The sequence below is a fragment of the Leucopleurus acutus genome, assembly GCF_964270905.1.
Source record: "Leucopleurus acutus genome assembly, chromosome: 20".
NCBI lineage: Eukaryota > Metazoa > Chordata > Mammalia > Artiodactyla > Delphinidae > Leucopleurus > Leucopleurus acutus.
Window position 1 is genome coordinate 5,755,305 of NC_139162.1, and position 16,863 is coordinate 5,772,167.

The 16,863-nt window shown below is 42.8% G+C and overlaps 1 protein-coding gene across 1 annotated transcript in view; it reads right to left on the reverse strand.

Annotated features, from left to right (window-relative positions):
- CDH13 (cadherin 13) overlaps nt 1-16,863 on the reverse strand; it is a 1,019,214-nt gene that overhangs the window by 619,463 nt on the left and 382,888 nt on the right. The window contains exon 3 of the mRNA XM_082862470.1: nt 15,856-16,064. Coding sequence (XP_082718596.1) covers nt 15,856-16,064 — 209 coding nt within the window. The remainder of the gene's footprint in view (nt 1-15,855; nt 16,065-16,863) is intronic.

A 16,863-nucleotide genomic window follows, 5' to 3' on the forward strand; every position in this document is an offset into this window, starting at 1 on the left:
TTGAGAATGGTAGAAACCAGCAGAGGAGAATCAAGACAGAAATCTGAAGGACACCTCCAATGACAGGAAGAGAAGGAAGAGGAATTAGAGGAGAACAAATATAAGGGGTTGCCATGCACATAAAGAGTGGGAGAACCAGTGGGAGAGTACGATGTCTTTGAAGGCAGATGAGACAGCATTTCAAGGAGCATTTCAAAACTGTCAAACGCTCTGGTGGGAATGTAAAATGGTTCAGCTGCTATAGAAAACAGTTTGCTGGTTCCTCAACAAGTTAAACATAAACCATATGACTTAGCAATCCCATTCCTACTTCTAGGTATAAACACAAAAGGACTGAAAGCTAATACTTAAACAAATACATGTACATGCATGTTTGTAGTAGCACTATTCACAACAGTCAAAAGGTGGAAACAACCCAAATGGCCATCGATGGATGCATGAATAAACAAATGGTGGTCTATCTATACAGAGTAGTATTAGTCAGCCATAAAAAGAAATATAGTAGTTATACATGCTACAACATGAATGAACCTTGAAGGCATTATGTTAAGTAGAAGAAGCCAGTTGCAAAAGTCCACATATTATATGATTCCATTTATATAAAATATCCAGAATGAGTAAATTCTCAGAAACAGAATGCAGATCAGTGTTTGCTAAGGACTAGAGGGATCAAATGATTACTAAATACGATGGGTTTTTGGGGGCAGTAATAAAAATATTTTGGAACTAGAGGTGGTGGTTGCATAACATCATGAATATATTAAATGCCACTGATATGTTCAACTTAAAATGGTTAATTTTATGTTATATGAATTTCACTTCAATAAAATTAAAATTAAAATAAGTTGCCAAATGCTTCAGAGAATTCAAGTGGGCAGGACGTAGAAAAAGTTTAAGGAAACCAGCTCTTTTCTTTCCATGATCTTCAAAAGAGAGAAATTTCAGCAAAATGTTGAGGGCAGGAGGCCCATTTTGGAGTATTAAGGTGCGAGTCTGTGATGGAATAGACATTTTCAGTGAAGACTGCTTTCCAGCAGACTGGTGAAGGGAAGGGCAGTGATGAGAAAGTGAAATCGCCCTATGGAAATTTGTTTCAACCTGGGGAGATGGGAGCATGTTTGAAGGCAGAGGGGAAGATTCAGAGAGGAGGAAACCACTGAAGGTGTAAAACTGAAGGGGAGCATATGATGAAACTGAAGCAGAAAGGAGTGGGGTCAAGGGCACAGTGAAGGTTCAAAAAGAGAAGGAAGAGTTGGTCTTTCTCTGAGAGGTGAGGGAAAGATTGGAGGTGGGAAGAGATGGAAGAGGGAATCAGAAAAGCTCAGGATGGATGGTATAAACTTTTCATCAGAGAGAAATGAAGGGCCAGCTGCAGAAAATTGCAGGCAGGGGGGCTGGGCCTATTGCTTAAGGAAAAGGGAAAAGTCTTGGAGTAGTGCTCAAGGTGATGAGCAATAAATTAAGCATGAGTAATCACAGAGCAGCCATAATGGCAGGGACCTGGAGAGAGGAAGGTGCTGTGGTTCCATGAACGTGAATTCTTCATCAACCAAGTCTTTTCACATCACGCCTATCCCGTTTTCCAAAATTTTCTTTTTGTCTATAGATGGGGCTTCACATCTATACCCACTGATGTTGCCTTATTAATTTCAGTGCATCCTTGTAGGTACTTGAGTTCTTTCTGAATCTTGAGTTTACAGTCCAGTTAGGACCCCAGAGCTGTGAAAGTTACAAATTAAAAATCATGTCTTCATATCTTCGTCTCCATCACTGGGACGAACTCAGTCAGTTAGGGCCACTGACTGCATGCAGAAGCCATTCTTTAGGCTGAAAGATTATTTTTCAGATCTTTTAGATGCAGCTATTCAACTACTCTGAATCTACTTTACTAATGTTCAGTGATAATATTCAGCTCATATTGCTCTATCTTGACAAAAAAGGATAAAATGTTTTGATAAAGCTTTTTGAACAGTCTGAGTACAAAGTATAAGCTCTGAAATATTCCAGTTGTATAACTGTGGGAAAGTCACATACCTTTTCCATGTCTTACTCTGTTCATCTGTAAAATGAAGATAATAGTACCTATGTCATAGAGTTGCTGTAATGATTAAATGACTTAACATAAGAAATTCACTTAGAGAGGTGCCTGGCACAGAATTTGAGCTAAATAAATGTTGGCTATGATCAGCATTATTAACATGAATATTCATTCCACCTCTGGCATTTGTTTAGTCATTCAATAAGTATTTATTCAGTGCCTGGTATTATATTAAGTGCTAGATTTACAGCAATGAACAGTTCAGTCACAGTCTCTACCCTTATGGAGCATATAATTTTACTTCACCTAATAAACCAACACCAAAATTGTAAGATTTATGTAGAATTTGAAAATATATATATAGGGGGACTTTCTTGGGATTTTTGCATTTATTTTTCTTTGATTCAGTTTCTGGGTCATTTTTTTTCTATGTAGAAAAAATATCCAAAGGCCTGAGTGAAAGAGGAAATCACAGGAAAACCAGGCAAATAAGACTGACGGTCACGCTCTTAGGAGCTAGGCTTTGCTAACAAGGTCCAAATTGAATGAGAGACTTAGAGTCAAAAAGCAGTCAAGCCTCAATTATCTGTGTTAACTGGGGTTTGTGAGAGTTAACTGGGGTTTGTGAGAACGGACAATAAAAGGAAGAAGACAATGCATCCTGATTTGCTGTCTTAAATCTCACAGCAGAAGCTAAAAAAAATAAGTAGCATACAGGGGCATCTAGAATGAGAGTGATGGACAGGGTGTGGTCTTCAGGAAAAGCCTAGTTATAGTTATTCAGACCATTCCTGGGGTCTCTTGGAGAACTATCATTGTTTACAACTTCTTAACTTCAAAGGAAAGGAGTTGTAAAAAGTTGTTGTCAACAGAAGCCCAATTTGCCTGATATGATGAAGGGATTGGTTGACAATGCACACCTTTTATCAAAAGGATCTGCTGCACAAAAATAGAAAATTGAAGGAACCATCTAATTTCCATAAATAGCTGGGAGGCAGGAGAAACTATGTAGACAACAAGGGAAGGAAAAGCCCCCTCTTGAACCACAGGTCCAGTTTTCTCTTATTGATGTGAGAGACAAAAAACAGTGAGGAAGACTCTGTAATCTCCCCTTCTGAATTGTAAGGATGGTGGCAAACCACTAGGGTCAGTGGAGTTAGAGCAGTACATTCAGGCCGACTGAAGGCTGCCTCTAATCAAGAAGGATATTTTTGAACTGTTGCCTGGAAGGCAGTCTCACATTTTTTGAGCCCTACTGGCCTTGAGTAGCCCTTGAATATTTGTATTTCTCCACCCCTTAGGGAAGCTCTTTCTCCACCTAAAGATCTCTCCAACTGGCTATGTTCACCAGTACTTGGAGATTGGGAATTGCCAAGAGCAGTAAGATGCCATCTTTGTTAGCATTTGAAATTTCTCTGCCTACGAGTAAGCCTATTGATAAGTCAAATCCTGAAATTGTATATGGGATATTATTTAAAGTACTTTTTCGATAATTTATCTCTCTTTGCATGATAAAGAAGAGCAAGTGTTAACAAAATCTATTTTCTGCTAAAAAAAAATATTTTGGGCTTCCCTGGTGGCACAGTGGTTGAGAATCTGCCTGCCAATGCAGGGGACACAGGTTCGAGCCCTAGTCTGGGAAGATCCCACATGCTGCAGAGCAACTAGGCCCGTGAGCCACAACTACCGAGCCTGCGCGTCTGGAGCCTGTGCTCCACAAGAGAGGCCGCGATAGTGAGAGGCCCGCGCACTGCGATGAAGAGTGGCCCCCACTTGCCGCAACTAGAGAAAGCCCTCGCACAGAAACTAAGACCCAACACAGCCAAAACTAAATAAATAAATCATATTTTGATGCCCACGTACCCACAGTATTTGCCTTTTGATTGTTGATACTTCTGGCCTTATAAGAAAGAAGCAATTCAGCAAAGTGTGGTTCTGTTGTGGACCCCACTGGGATGTAGGCACTCTTGTTGTTGTTAAAGTCCCCTACACATGAACCTTCAAGTTATGAACTTTCAAAGATGCGAACGCACTTGCGCATGTCCAGTCACGTAAGTTAGTTCACGTGTCTGGCATACATTGTTATGTGTGTGCATCCTCTACAAGTGGTTGTGCTTTTGTGTACTTTACTGTACAGTACTGTATAGAGTACAGTAGAATAGTATATTTTTTTAAAATTTATTTTTGGCTGCATTGGGTCTTTGTTGCTGCACACGGGCTTTCTCTAGTTGTCATGAGCAGGGGCTACTCTTCGTTGTGATGCGCGGGCTTCTCATCGCGGTGGCTTCCCTTGTTGCGGAGCTCGGGCTCTAGGCGCATGGAGGATGAGAGCTACTACCCAGACATCACTGGATTGTTTTTCCAAGAGGGTAGATAGAACTGAATCCAGCAAGGAACCAGAACCTGTGCCGTCAACGCCAGGTGTGGGTGAAATTGCAGCTTGCCCTTCGTCTCCTTTTGCTGATGATCCTTCAGCTCTACCATCTCTCACCTCCTTCGCTCCTCCCGTTAATAACTCTTCTTGCCTGTGCGCTTGATGCCAACCCCTGCATGCCAGCTGCTGTACTGTACTATTGTACTTTTCAAGGTACTGCACTGTAAGATTAAAAATTTTTATTTTTTGTGTTTGTTTTTTAAGTATTATTTGTGTGAAAAGTATTATAAACCTATTACAGTACAGTACTATATAGCCGATTATGTTAGTTGGGTACCTAGGCTAACTTTGTTGGACTTAGGAACAAACTGGACTTACGAATGCACTCTTGGAACGGAACCCGTTCATACGTAGGGGACTTACTGTATTATTATTACTGTTATTATTTTTAAGTAGCATCCCTAGAAGGTAGGACTTCTGTTAACAGGAGCAGAAAAAAGACAAAATAAGCCTGATGAGGTTGGGCCCTGGCCAGAGGCTCATTCCTGTTTGTCTGTGTGATAGCTTGAGACTAGACTTGGCTTTGTCTGAACAAGCAATTGAGTTGAGGATCAAACAGCATCAAAGTGTGGCCCAAGAGGAGTTGCCACCCTGTCATGTACCACAAATCAAGCCCGGCTCACAGAAACCTGCATGGGCAGATAGAGGATATGGTTGGCTGGAGGCATAATGCTCTTCTTTGCTTTATTTTCTCCAGATGCTCAGGCTTCTTCCTTAAAAGTCTGGGTGAAGAACACATAATTTAATTAACCCATGTGCTTGGTGGAGGGAGACTGAGTAAGTGGTACATCCTCTCAATGTTCCTTTGCTACCGAGTTTTCGAATATTGAGACCAAAAAACTACATAGAGACAGTCCATGGTCTGTATCAACAACCATGCCCTCTTATCGTTGAAAATTTTTTGTTTGTTCTTTCAATCAGAATTGAGAACCAGACTTTTGCAGAGTGGCCTAGGAGACATTTACGTTTGAAAATCTTGTGTTGTTTCCAAGTGGTTCTATTTCCAAAAGTTTTATTTATGAGGAAAGTTTTTAAAAAGTGTCATGACAACACAGGGCTCCAACTACCAAAAATTTCCTTAGAATTCTATCTCAGATTTATAAGATTTTTAAAATTTCTAATCAGTTTGAAATTTTCCTACGTCATTTCATCTCCAGTAAGAGCAGCCGTGCCAACTGGCAAAGACCATGGTGATCACGTATCTCCATGTGCCAGATAAGAGGCGAGTTTAAAAAACAGGTTACCACCTCAATACTTACACTTAGAATTCACTTGTATTTCATTTATGGTAATAATAAAAGATAGGAGGTTAGAAGTATATCAGAGAGCCTAGAAAAATATGCATTCTATCACAGTATCTTATCCCATCAAAAATACTCGGTGAAAATTTCTCTCTGATGATTCTATATTCCTTTTACTTGAAAAGCCCCAAGCAGCTGTTGGAAAGCTAGCTGTGGATAGAACACTGGGCCTAGGGAATCACTGTCAGTTTGAATGCTGAGGTGCCACTTGACCTGCTCTAACACCTGAGACTGACCGACCTCTTGACTTCTTTGAGTCTCAGTTTCTTGACTCATAAAACAAGAATAACACCATCTGCTTCAAGGCGTTGTTGTGAGGATCAAATCCATATAATAAATACTAAAATACAAATTTAAATTATAATTTAAAAAGTATAAATGTAATACATTTTCACTAGACTCTAGGACTATGAAGATGAATGAGATAAGGTCTGAAATAAAGGAACTCAGGGCCTAAGGGACATTTGTATTTAGAAACCTTGTGCTGTTTCCATGAGGTTCTTTCTCCAAAGATTCTATTCATGATGAGAGTTTTTAAAAGTGTTGTGATAACACAGGACTTGTCCACCTACCTAAAATTTCTTTACGAGTTTTTGCTCAGCTCTGCATTCATTTTTTATTTTCTAACCACGTTTTAATTTTCCTGTCATTTCATAGTCTTTATAGTAGAACAGAAAAGCATTAGTTCCGCTGTAAATGTCAGTATTACTAAAATAGCAGGGACTGCATAGAATCAGAAGGCCCAGGCCCAATTTCCAATTCTGCCACTTGCTGACAGGATGATGACATTGGCCAAGTCACTCAACATCTCTGAACCTGGGCTACTTCTGCATCAGCAAAGTAGGAAACAGTTTACCAGTGGCACAGGCTGGCTATGAGGAGCAGAAAAACAGACGTGTGTGTGAGAACATCTAAGACAATGTCCTGACATGTAGTAGGCCCCCAGTGAATGACCCTTTCCATTTCTCTTTCAAAATTTATAAATATTCCAGCAGAATTCCATGGCAGCCCTGTCTAACTGATAGCCAATTTCTACTTGTGGCTATTAAGCACTTAAAATCCAGCTAATCTACACTGAGATGTGCTGTGAGTGTAAAATACATACTGCATTTCAAAGATTCAGTATAAAAAGAATGTAAAAAATTATTAATAATGTTTACCTGATTACTTATTGATATATCTTAGGTAAATTATAATATGTTTTAGGTTTTATATATATTGGGATAAATTTATTTATATAAATATACACACACACTTCATAGATACTCTGCATATCTATTTAGATATATCTCTGTCTATATGTCTATATATATGTATATATGTATATGTAGAGAGATAGAGATATATATAGATATATCTATATAGATATGGAGAGTATCTATATAGATATACAGAAATAGATATAGAGATATCTATTCAGAGAATATCTGCATCTATGAAATTTAAGCTAATATGCATATATTGGGTGTGGGTATGTGTGTATGCATATATAAAATATATACATTGGGTATATTTATGGTTAAATATATATATGTTAAATATACACTATATATGGTTTAATATATACTATTTTTTATTAGCTTTATTTATTTATTATTTTGGCTGTACTGTGTCTTAGCTGCGGCATGCAGGCTTCTTAGTTGAGGCATGTAGACTCTTAGTTGCAGCATGCATGTGGGATCTAGTTCCCTGACCAGGGATCGAACCCAGGCCCCCTGCATTGGGAGCGGGGAGTCTGTCTTACCCACTGGACCACCAGGGAAGTGCCTGGTTTAATATATACTACTAAAATTAATTTCATCTGTGTCTTTTTCTAATGTTACAATAAGGAAACCTAAAATTACGTATGTGGCTCGCATTGCTTTTCTATTGGCCCACACTTCTGTACAACATAAAATCTTGAGTCTTCACAAGCCAAAAAGAAGCTACTTTTAGTTATCTAGACTTTCTATGGGATCAGTTATTTTTCCCCAAGCATTTCAATTAAAATTAATCTTCAGAATATAGTTTTCTTAGATTCTGATCCACAAAGCAATCTGTTATCTCAAATTAATGAGTCGAAGGATGTCTCTTAGCTACTATATTTGAATAGTATCCTGGAGCTAAGAATCATAAACATAACAATTTAGCTGTGTGTCAAAATGCAACAGCCTAATACCCTATTCTAGGCCCAATTCTTGGATCTGTACCATAATTTTGGAGCTATATATTTTCCCCAATTTGGGTAACAGTTAAATGGATACTGATTTTCCTTAATAGTAACTGGGGAGGCATTTGCCATGAACAGTGGTCCTCTGCAGGTTTTTGAAGTTAACACTCTTGTTAAATCAGAGCATATTACATATCTACAGCTTTAACTCTTCATTTCTTTATGGCCACAGTAAATGCACAGATTGGTTCTCCACCATGGTGGTTATAAAACGTATTTCATGGGAGCAAGATGGATACCACTGACCAGCTTGACAGACTCCAAGCCCCTCCCAGTCAATGTGATAAGATCTGGAGACAAGGCTATTAATTTTACCATAAGCTGGTTGCTCTCATTCTCAGAGATGCTTTAAACAAATGAAGTCAAATCACATGGATGCAGTGTGACAGGCACTTTGGGGGTTAGATGGTATAGTGGCCAGAACAGAGAAGATTCAAATGGTTGGCTCAGGGATGATAAAAACTGGAGTTTATCTCAGTAACAAAAGTGCAAAAATATTTTTGTCTAGAATGTGTGAGATTAGTAAAAATGGAAAAAAATATGCGTAAGTGACAGCAACTGGGTACTTCAGTGAAGAATAAACAATTCGTGATTGAGAATCTGCTGTTAGCACTGGGTTAGGTACAATACATATTTTTTCAACTTCATGTACCCCATTATGGTATATAAGCAAGGCCAGGGTATCACTGTACAGATGAGAAAACGAAACCTCAAAGCAGTTAGGTGACTTTTCAGTGGCACATGACTTATTAAGTACTAAATGTTTGATTAAATCCCAGTTTGGAGTCATTCCAGGTCCCGGTTAATTAATATCATCCACAACAATTCAGCTAAATGTCCCAGAGCACATACATATGCAGGAACAGAGGGGCACTCAGCCGCTGCTTTTGAGCTCCTAGACTCACCGTTCCAAGAGGTACTTAACAAATGGAACCTTAAGATTCTGCAAAGCAGTGGATTTAAAAGGTATAATTCCCCTGAGGATCAGATACATAATTAACAGCGATATTAATATTGGCTTCTGATCAGTTGATGACATATTTTATTTTAAATATTAAAAATAAAAACAATGGTTTCTCCCAAGTTGCTCCTTCCTCTACTTGCTCCTTTTATTTTATTTTTTTGGAACTGTTTCCATTATGATTCTTGGAACTGGATTAGGAGCCAAACTTATGCCTTTTTTTTTTTTTTGCGGTACACGGGCCTCTCACTGTTGTGGCCTCTCCCGTTGCGGAGCACAGGCTCTGGACGTGCAGGCTCAGCGGCCATGGTTCACAGGCCCAGCCGCTCCGCGACACATGGGATCCTCCCGGACCGGGGCACGAACCCGTGTCCCCCACATCGGCAGGCGGACTCTCAACCACTGCGCCACCAGGGAAGCCTCAAACTTATGTCTTTTAAATTGCATGCTTACAGTGGTAATGATCAAACAAGGTAAACAAGCCTTAAATTTTGCCTTTTCAATTTCTGTCATAACTTTCTCTGTTCATCTTATTTTTTTTCAGGGATTTTTTTAAATGGCCAAAAAAAGGGGAAAATAATTTTTTTTTTGCATTTAATTTAAGCAACTTGATTAAGAGACCAGTTTCCCTTTACTGAGAATACCATGCACTGACTTCCAGTTAAGAAGTGTAAACTGTTTGTAATTAACTTCTACATACTTCAAGTCTTTCGATGTTTGTTAAGTGAACCCATAGGAATAAAGAATCCTCTCTCGGAAGTTCAGTCAGTATTTCACGTAAGTTCATGTATAATCTTGAATTCTCTAGGTTGTATAACTGACAGAATTTGGTCTTATTGGAAGGGAGGAAGGATTGGGTTGTCTGAATTTGCCCAGTTCACTCACTGTGCATGTATTACAGACTGACTCTAATGATATGATGAGGAGGAATAACTGGCTTTCTCGTGGCCCTTACTTTGTGCTCGGCACTGTTCTAAATACTTTGCATACATTTACTCATTTAATCCTTGTGACATCTCTGTGAAGTTGATACTATTATGAACCTATTCTACGTCTGACGGAACTGGAGCAGAGGTGGCAAGCGTGGCACTCGGAATCATGCCAAGGTATCCAGCTCCAGGGCAGTGTTCTCAGCCTTCCTGCATGGAAGCCAGAGCCCTGAGTTCCAGAGCTCAGAATCGAGACGAAAACAAACACAGAAAAATGAGATGGTTAAAGTTTAAGGCTATGATGGGGGGCAGCCAGGCAGGGCTCTCTGAGGAGCATGGAGGAAAAATCACTTAACCCGCCAGGGGACAGTCAGAGAGGTGTCCCTGAAGAAGAGAAATCTTGGCAGGTCCAGAAGTTTCCAAAGAGTTAGCCCTGTCAACTGGTGCTGGCCATGGGGCAGCTGGGGCCATGGCGAAGAGGGCATAATCCAGACAGAGGAATGGCCAGCAGGAACGGGAGGGAGAGCTCAGCCAGTTCAAGAAACCACATGTGGTTTGGTATTGGGGGGTGGGGGCAGAGTTCAATGCAGGGAGTGGTATGAAAGGAGGGACTCAATCTACTCATGCATTTATTCAAAAGACATTTACTGAACACCAACTATATGCCAGCACTGTGCCCAGTGCTGAAGATAGAGCAGTGGACACACCAGGAAGAAAGGAAGGAAAGCAGGGAGTGAGAGAGGGAAGTAGAAAGCAAATGGACTATATTCCTGCCTTCAGGGAGCTTATAGGCTCATCAGGGAGCCACACTTTAAACATCCTTTAAATAAGGAAGTAAATGCTTAATTACCAACTGAGAAGAAGGCCAGGAAGGAACAGAACAGGTGCTAGAAGTGAGACTAGCAGGGGAGACCTTCCTTTGGAACGGGTACCAGGGAAGGCTCTGGGAGGAAGTAACATTTCAGCAGGTCACACCACTTAGAAATGAACAGGAATCAGGCTTGAGGGAAGGCTGTAGAGACCAGGCTAGACTGTAAAGGACGTTTTCACACATATATAAAGACTTCAGAATTTATCCCAAGAGCCAAAGAGCCTGATGAGGAAGGAAGGGCCCACTAGGCAGAGGAGTGATGGGATCAGATTTGCACTGATAACCCCAGTCTGGGGGCAGGGAAGCCTGATTCAAGCCTGTAGCCTGTGGGCCTCCACAACTCTCCCTTCTGCTACATGCATGTCTCCTCCTTTGCTCATGAGACCCAGCTGCCTGGATCACAGGTGTCTAAATTCTAGAGTTGCTTAGAGCATGAACTCTCACATTTCAAAATGTATCTGGTAGCTACAGTCTCTTTAGCTCCCAAACATCAATTCAAAATAAATTCCTGCAAGCTCTCTGATGTTCTTATTTCCCAGCCTGACTTTATTGAGTTCTTATTTGATGTCAGAATTTGGTGCCATAATCTACAGTTATTGAAGCTACAAATTCTTAAATTAGAAATAAATAAATAAGTGGCATATTTTTTCTCCAGGCTTGAAACGTGTAAATGAGGTTGATGAGTCCCATTTACACCGACGGTAAAGACATCTCTATCCAAGATGTAAAAGGAATGAAACACAGAGCTTTTCCATGTAAACCTTTGGAGTTCTATATTCAAGGTAAAAATAACTAACCAATTAATAAGTAAGTAAATAAAAGCAAATGCTCTCTTGCCTTCATGTTCACCATTGCCAGACAGTGAGGGACAGCAGATCTAGTGGGGACAAGCCACAGTTCTGTCCAGACATACTTCTGTGAGTCAAGTTCATGATCACATTCCACAGGCTAGAAAATGCCTTTGTCCACGCATGGTTAACCCTGACCCCCTCCTTAACCATCCCCCCTCGTCTGTCCAAAGACAAGGGATTAAACTGCTCCTCCACCCATGCAGATCTAAGATGATCTTACACGGACCAGGAAGGTACTAGCTTCTGGGCAACCCATTAAAAAGGCAGCAATAGCTTGAGCGTCTATAATTAAAGCATTAACAATCAGACTTCACAGATTTGGGCTACAGGCCTTCCCGTGAAACGGGATCACAGGGAGCAGGTAAGGTAAGAGAGGCACATCCTTTTTTGGGTGTGGGTGGTACGTGGGCCTCTCACTGCCGCGGCCCCTCCCGCTGCGGAGCACTGGCTCCGGATGCGCAGGCCCAGCGGCCACGGCCCATGGGCCCAGCCGCTCCGTGGCACGTGGGATCCTCCCGGACCGGGGCACGAACCTGCGTCCCCTGCATCGGCAGGCAGACTCCCAATCACTGCGCCACCAGGGAAGCCCGGCACATCCTTTTATTAAAGAATTGCTGGGATCCAGTTACTGCAGCTGAATTGGGCTTCACTGGGGTTACATTTGTCTTAGAGAATCCTTCCTTCCCAAACATAGTGATGTGAAACCACCCGCTGTGACATCTCTCCTGTTTTGATTGTGCTGGGTGCCCCAGGGCCCTTGCTTCTCTCTTCGGCCTCACTTTCTTCTTCTACCGCTAATCTCTGGTTTCTGTGTCATGGCCTCAGAGAGGACATTTAGCCCATGGTTCCTTACCCTTTCTCGAGAGGTTCTAAAATAATGCCATTGATGGGACAGGTCACCTGGTGTCTGGTGCTGAGCCCAATGGAATGATTCTGTGATAGAGGCTCTATTCTTAACCCTGCTTTGTAGATGAGGATGTTGAAGTGCAGGGAGATGAGTGGCTTGCCCAAGGTCACATCATCATAAGTGGTGGAGCAGAAATTTGAACCCACTTAAGTCTGACACCAAAGCCAAAGCCCCACCACTATGCTGCTTTTCCCCCAGATGTTTACCCAGAGATCCATCCCTGTCTCTATCAAGATGTCCCCAGGAGCTGCCAACTCAACGCATCGAAGCTGGACTATTCACCTTTCCCAACCTATCCTTCCCTGACTGGTCCAATCCATCTCCATCCTCCTAGGCTAGACAATTTGGAATCATCAGGACGCTGAATCTTGGCTCTTTCTTCCTTCAAACCACACCTTCCACTGGTTGTTCCCCTCCATCACTACTGTATTGCTCTAACTCATGCCCTCACCTTTGGACCCATGGGTAGCCACCCAAGGGCCACAGTCCTCTGGTGAGCTAAGTGGCAGGAAGGAGAACAGGTAGAGGGGCCAGAATCTCAATCTCATTTCTGCCAATTTCATGCTAGGAGATCCTGGCCAAGTCCTCACATCTGTAGGAAGGGAGCGCCATCAGCAGCCTCACAGGGAGGTTGTGAGGGTTAGGAATAACGCCCATTAACGCATACCCTGAGATGCACACACTTATGAGAGTCCCACTAAACAATACAGGTTCTCACTCACCTCTCTGTGCCTCGGTTTACCCCAGTTTGTAAAATGGGGACAGTAGCATGTGCCTCATTGGTGGTGGGGAGATGAATCAGCCTCTGCGGCCCGTGAGTGCAGCACCCAGCACACAGTAAGCGCCAGGCACTCATTGGCTGTCGTTACCAGCCTACCTCCCCTGCCCTCTCGCTTCTCTAAAGGCACAGAGCAGCCATCACCACTGCCTCCCTACTTGGTACTTAATCAACACACACGTTCACTTTCTCTCCCCAACCAGGAGCTGAGCTGACTAGTGTACTTATTGCTTTCCTTCTCTAGCAGTTGGCCCACTCTGCCACACAGAGTAGGGCTTCAAAAATACCAACTGGGTATCCGTGAAGGACTGTGCTTTCCTTAGAGGGCTTCTCTGGCTAGCTATTTTGTTTTCCTAGCCTTTTCTTTTTTGGGACTTTTTGTATTATGGACACATCTGGGCAACTTCACAAGGCCGATTTTCAAATCTCATAGAATTACTGGAGGCGGGAGATGAATGCCCCGTTCAGCTGGAGCCTGGCAAACTGACCAGGACAGCAGCCTCCACTGTGCTTTATAAGAAGCAAACGATTGCAGCCAAGCTATGTGGACAGTGTGTTCAGAAAGAGACAAATGAGAAACAGCCGGGGCTCCCAGGAGCTTTGACTCCAGAAGCGTGTCTTTCTGGAACTCAAGAGACCAGCTCTTCAAGACTGAGTCTCTTGGTAACGATCCTGGGTCTCCAAGCCTACGAAAGCGAAGTTTTGTCCTAAGAAGTGCCTCCAATCCCTTCTACTCTGCTGTGAGCTAAATACTATGATACTGTCTGTTCCAGATTTAAAGATGAGCTGTCAATCACAATGAACAATATTCATCTAAATACATCCTGTCCTGGATGTGAACCCCCTACTGTGAATCTCTGTGCCGTTTACTTGTTCCCAAGAAGCACTCTGTGCTGCACATTCTGGCAGTTTTGTTGCTTTCGATATTTGCAAGTCATTTATATCATGAGTTAGTGAGATGCTGTGAAAATGACCACGGCTAAGTGAGAGATAAGCTCGCTTTTGTGGTGCCAATGGATTTCCACACTGGTATGTATTCACCGAGATCCTATTTTCTTTTGAAAACATCAGTGTCACACTGTGGATTCATTTGTAGCTTGCTATCTACCCTTAACTCACAGATTCACAGATATAAAGGGGAATTACGGAGCTTGTCCAGTCCAGGGATGGCAAATATATTCCAGCCCTACAAACATCTCTAAATGACCAATGGATAGTAGCTTCCAGAAGCCTTGTATTGGGAGAGATACTCAGGTCAAGCCAGGGGTGATTAGCAGTATCTGCCACATATATGGTGACAGAGTGGGGCAGCACACGTGCCACTTACTTGCCACTGCAGACTGTTTAACCCCTCTAGTCTGCAGATATATGACTCTTTCAAGATCACACACACAGCCTTGGCAGGAAAGCAACACTCACATTGCCATTTGTACTGTCTCTGCTCCCCAGCTGTGGAATCGGTGTTCACTCCACCACTGAACAAAATTAGCAGATAAAGCAGGGTTATGGGGAGCGTGGCAGATGGAGAAAGGCAGTGGGAATCACAGGCTTTAAAAAACTGGGTAAGAGCAGGCCAGGAGCAGGTAGGAAAAGGCCAGCCGCACCAGGCTGGGGACACGCCATTATTATTGTTATTGTTTTGCCTGGGTCTTGCTGGGTGTCATCCCTGTCTATAATTGAGAAGCCACAGAGTCTCTGAACTCCTGGTGAAGCAGGAGTAGGTAAGTCCATTGTACCAAATGTTTCTGGATGACACAATCAGGAAGCCTGAAGGGCACTTTGTGGCATTCCTAAAGTCACATGTGTGCAGGGGCAGAGATCTGCATACATGTGCATGCGGAAAGGAATGGACACTAGTGCATGGCAAAGGGGCAGCGCCATATGCCATGGTTGCCTCATATACAACTCCAGTGGGCGACTCTGGTTCTTGCCTGCCCAACATCCATTTCCCTTCCTTAGATGACAGCACCCTAACTTACTCTGAGTAACTAATGACCCTTTTTTTCACTCTCAGTCCATATGCTTTAGGTGGGGCTGAGTCTACCCTGATTTGGGGGCAAGGCATGTGACCCAGACTTAGCCAACTAGAGCCTCAGGACCAAATGGACATGGTAACTGGCTCAGGGATGGACACACACTCTAAGGACAGCCAATGAGATTCGATTTCAAGCTTGGGTTGCCAGTATCAGGAAGAGATGCTCTCTCAGGTGACATCAGACTGAGAAAATGAAGTGGAGCTGCTGAGACCTCCACACAGGGAAGCAGGGATGGTTGGGACTGTCTAAGAGTAAAGACAGTAGAAGGAAAATGGAACCACAGATGGATAAGACCAAAGTTGATGTCGTCATCTGGGCACGGATACATAGCCATGCTAGCAGGCAAAGCTAACCCTGAAATATTTGTCACATGACCCCCAAAATTCCCCCGGCCAGACTGTGTTTTGAGTTAGGTTTCTATCATTTGCAAACAGCAAAAGAATCTTGACCAATAATAAACCAAAGACCCATTTTCCCCATAAGACATACAGACCGCAATGTTCCTCCTTGGACCCAACTTATCCCAAACAGTTATATTACCTGCAAGGAGCCCCGGATGTCTTTCCCCCCGACAATCACGAGTTCTGCCATGTCTTCCGCATGGGGAGTCTGGGCGTGGACGAATAGAGTCTTGCCCACTGCAGTTATGTTTCTCAGGGCGACTAAGCTGCCATCATTGTTCACCTTGAAGTATGGGCTGGAGACCTCATAGTGTAGCTTGTCATTTCCCTTACAGTCACTGAAGGTCACTGGCAAAAACAAAACACATGAATAGAAACAGGAGTGTGAGTAGGTTGGGCAGCTCAGTCCTGGAGCTATCTTTGACCATTAAATGTGGATTATCACTCTGCATTCCAGATCCACAAATGCTGCCCCTTATCCCACAGCACCCTCTTGTAGCCATATGGCTCTGACTGTGCTGAAGGACCTCACTCAATCAAGAATCGTCCTTAATCACCTCCCATGGCCCAGGCAGGTGCAAAGCCCTTTGATGCACAAAGAGAACCTCTTCCCTGCCCTGGAGTGTAGTGAGTTAAGCGTACAGTCAGATATGGTGGAGCGATGTTTGAGGACACGCTCTCCTCCCTTCTGTATGAGGTGCTGTGGCAGAACCACAGAGTTCAGGAGCCTTGAGGGACAACTTCATAGACACGATATCTGAGCTGGGTCTTGAAGATGAACGGGAAATTAGAAGGCCCCTAAGAGGGTATTGGGGTTCTAGGTTACTCAAAGGCATGGAGGTGGTGAAGTAACAAAACAGACTCAGAGAAAGAGAACTAACTCAGTGCACTGGGACCAGAGGTGGACTTGAAATGATGCAGGGCTGGGGAGGTGGAGAGGCTGGAAATGAAGCTGAACATGTCCTTTAGATACAAATTAGGAAATGCCACTAAGTTAGGGGGCTGCCTCATAGCCCTGAACTATTTTTAGTGTGGACAGGGTCAAGGTCAAGTGTGTGTTCTGGTCCATAGCCCTGAACTATTTTTAGTGTGGAGAGGGTCAAGGTCAGGTGTGTGTTCTGGTTCCAGTGTAGATCAGTGCTTCCCA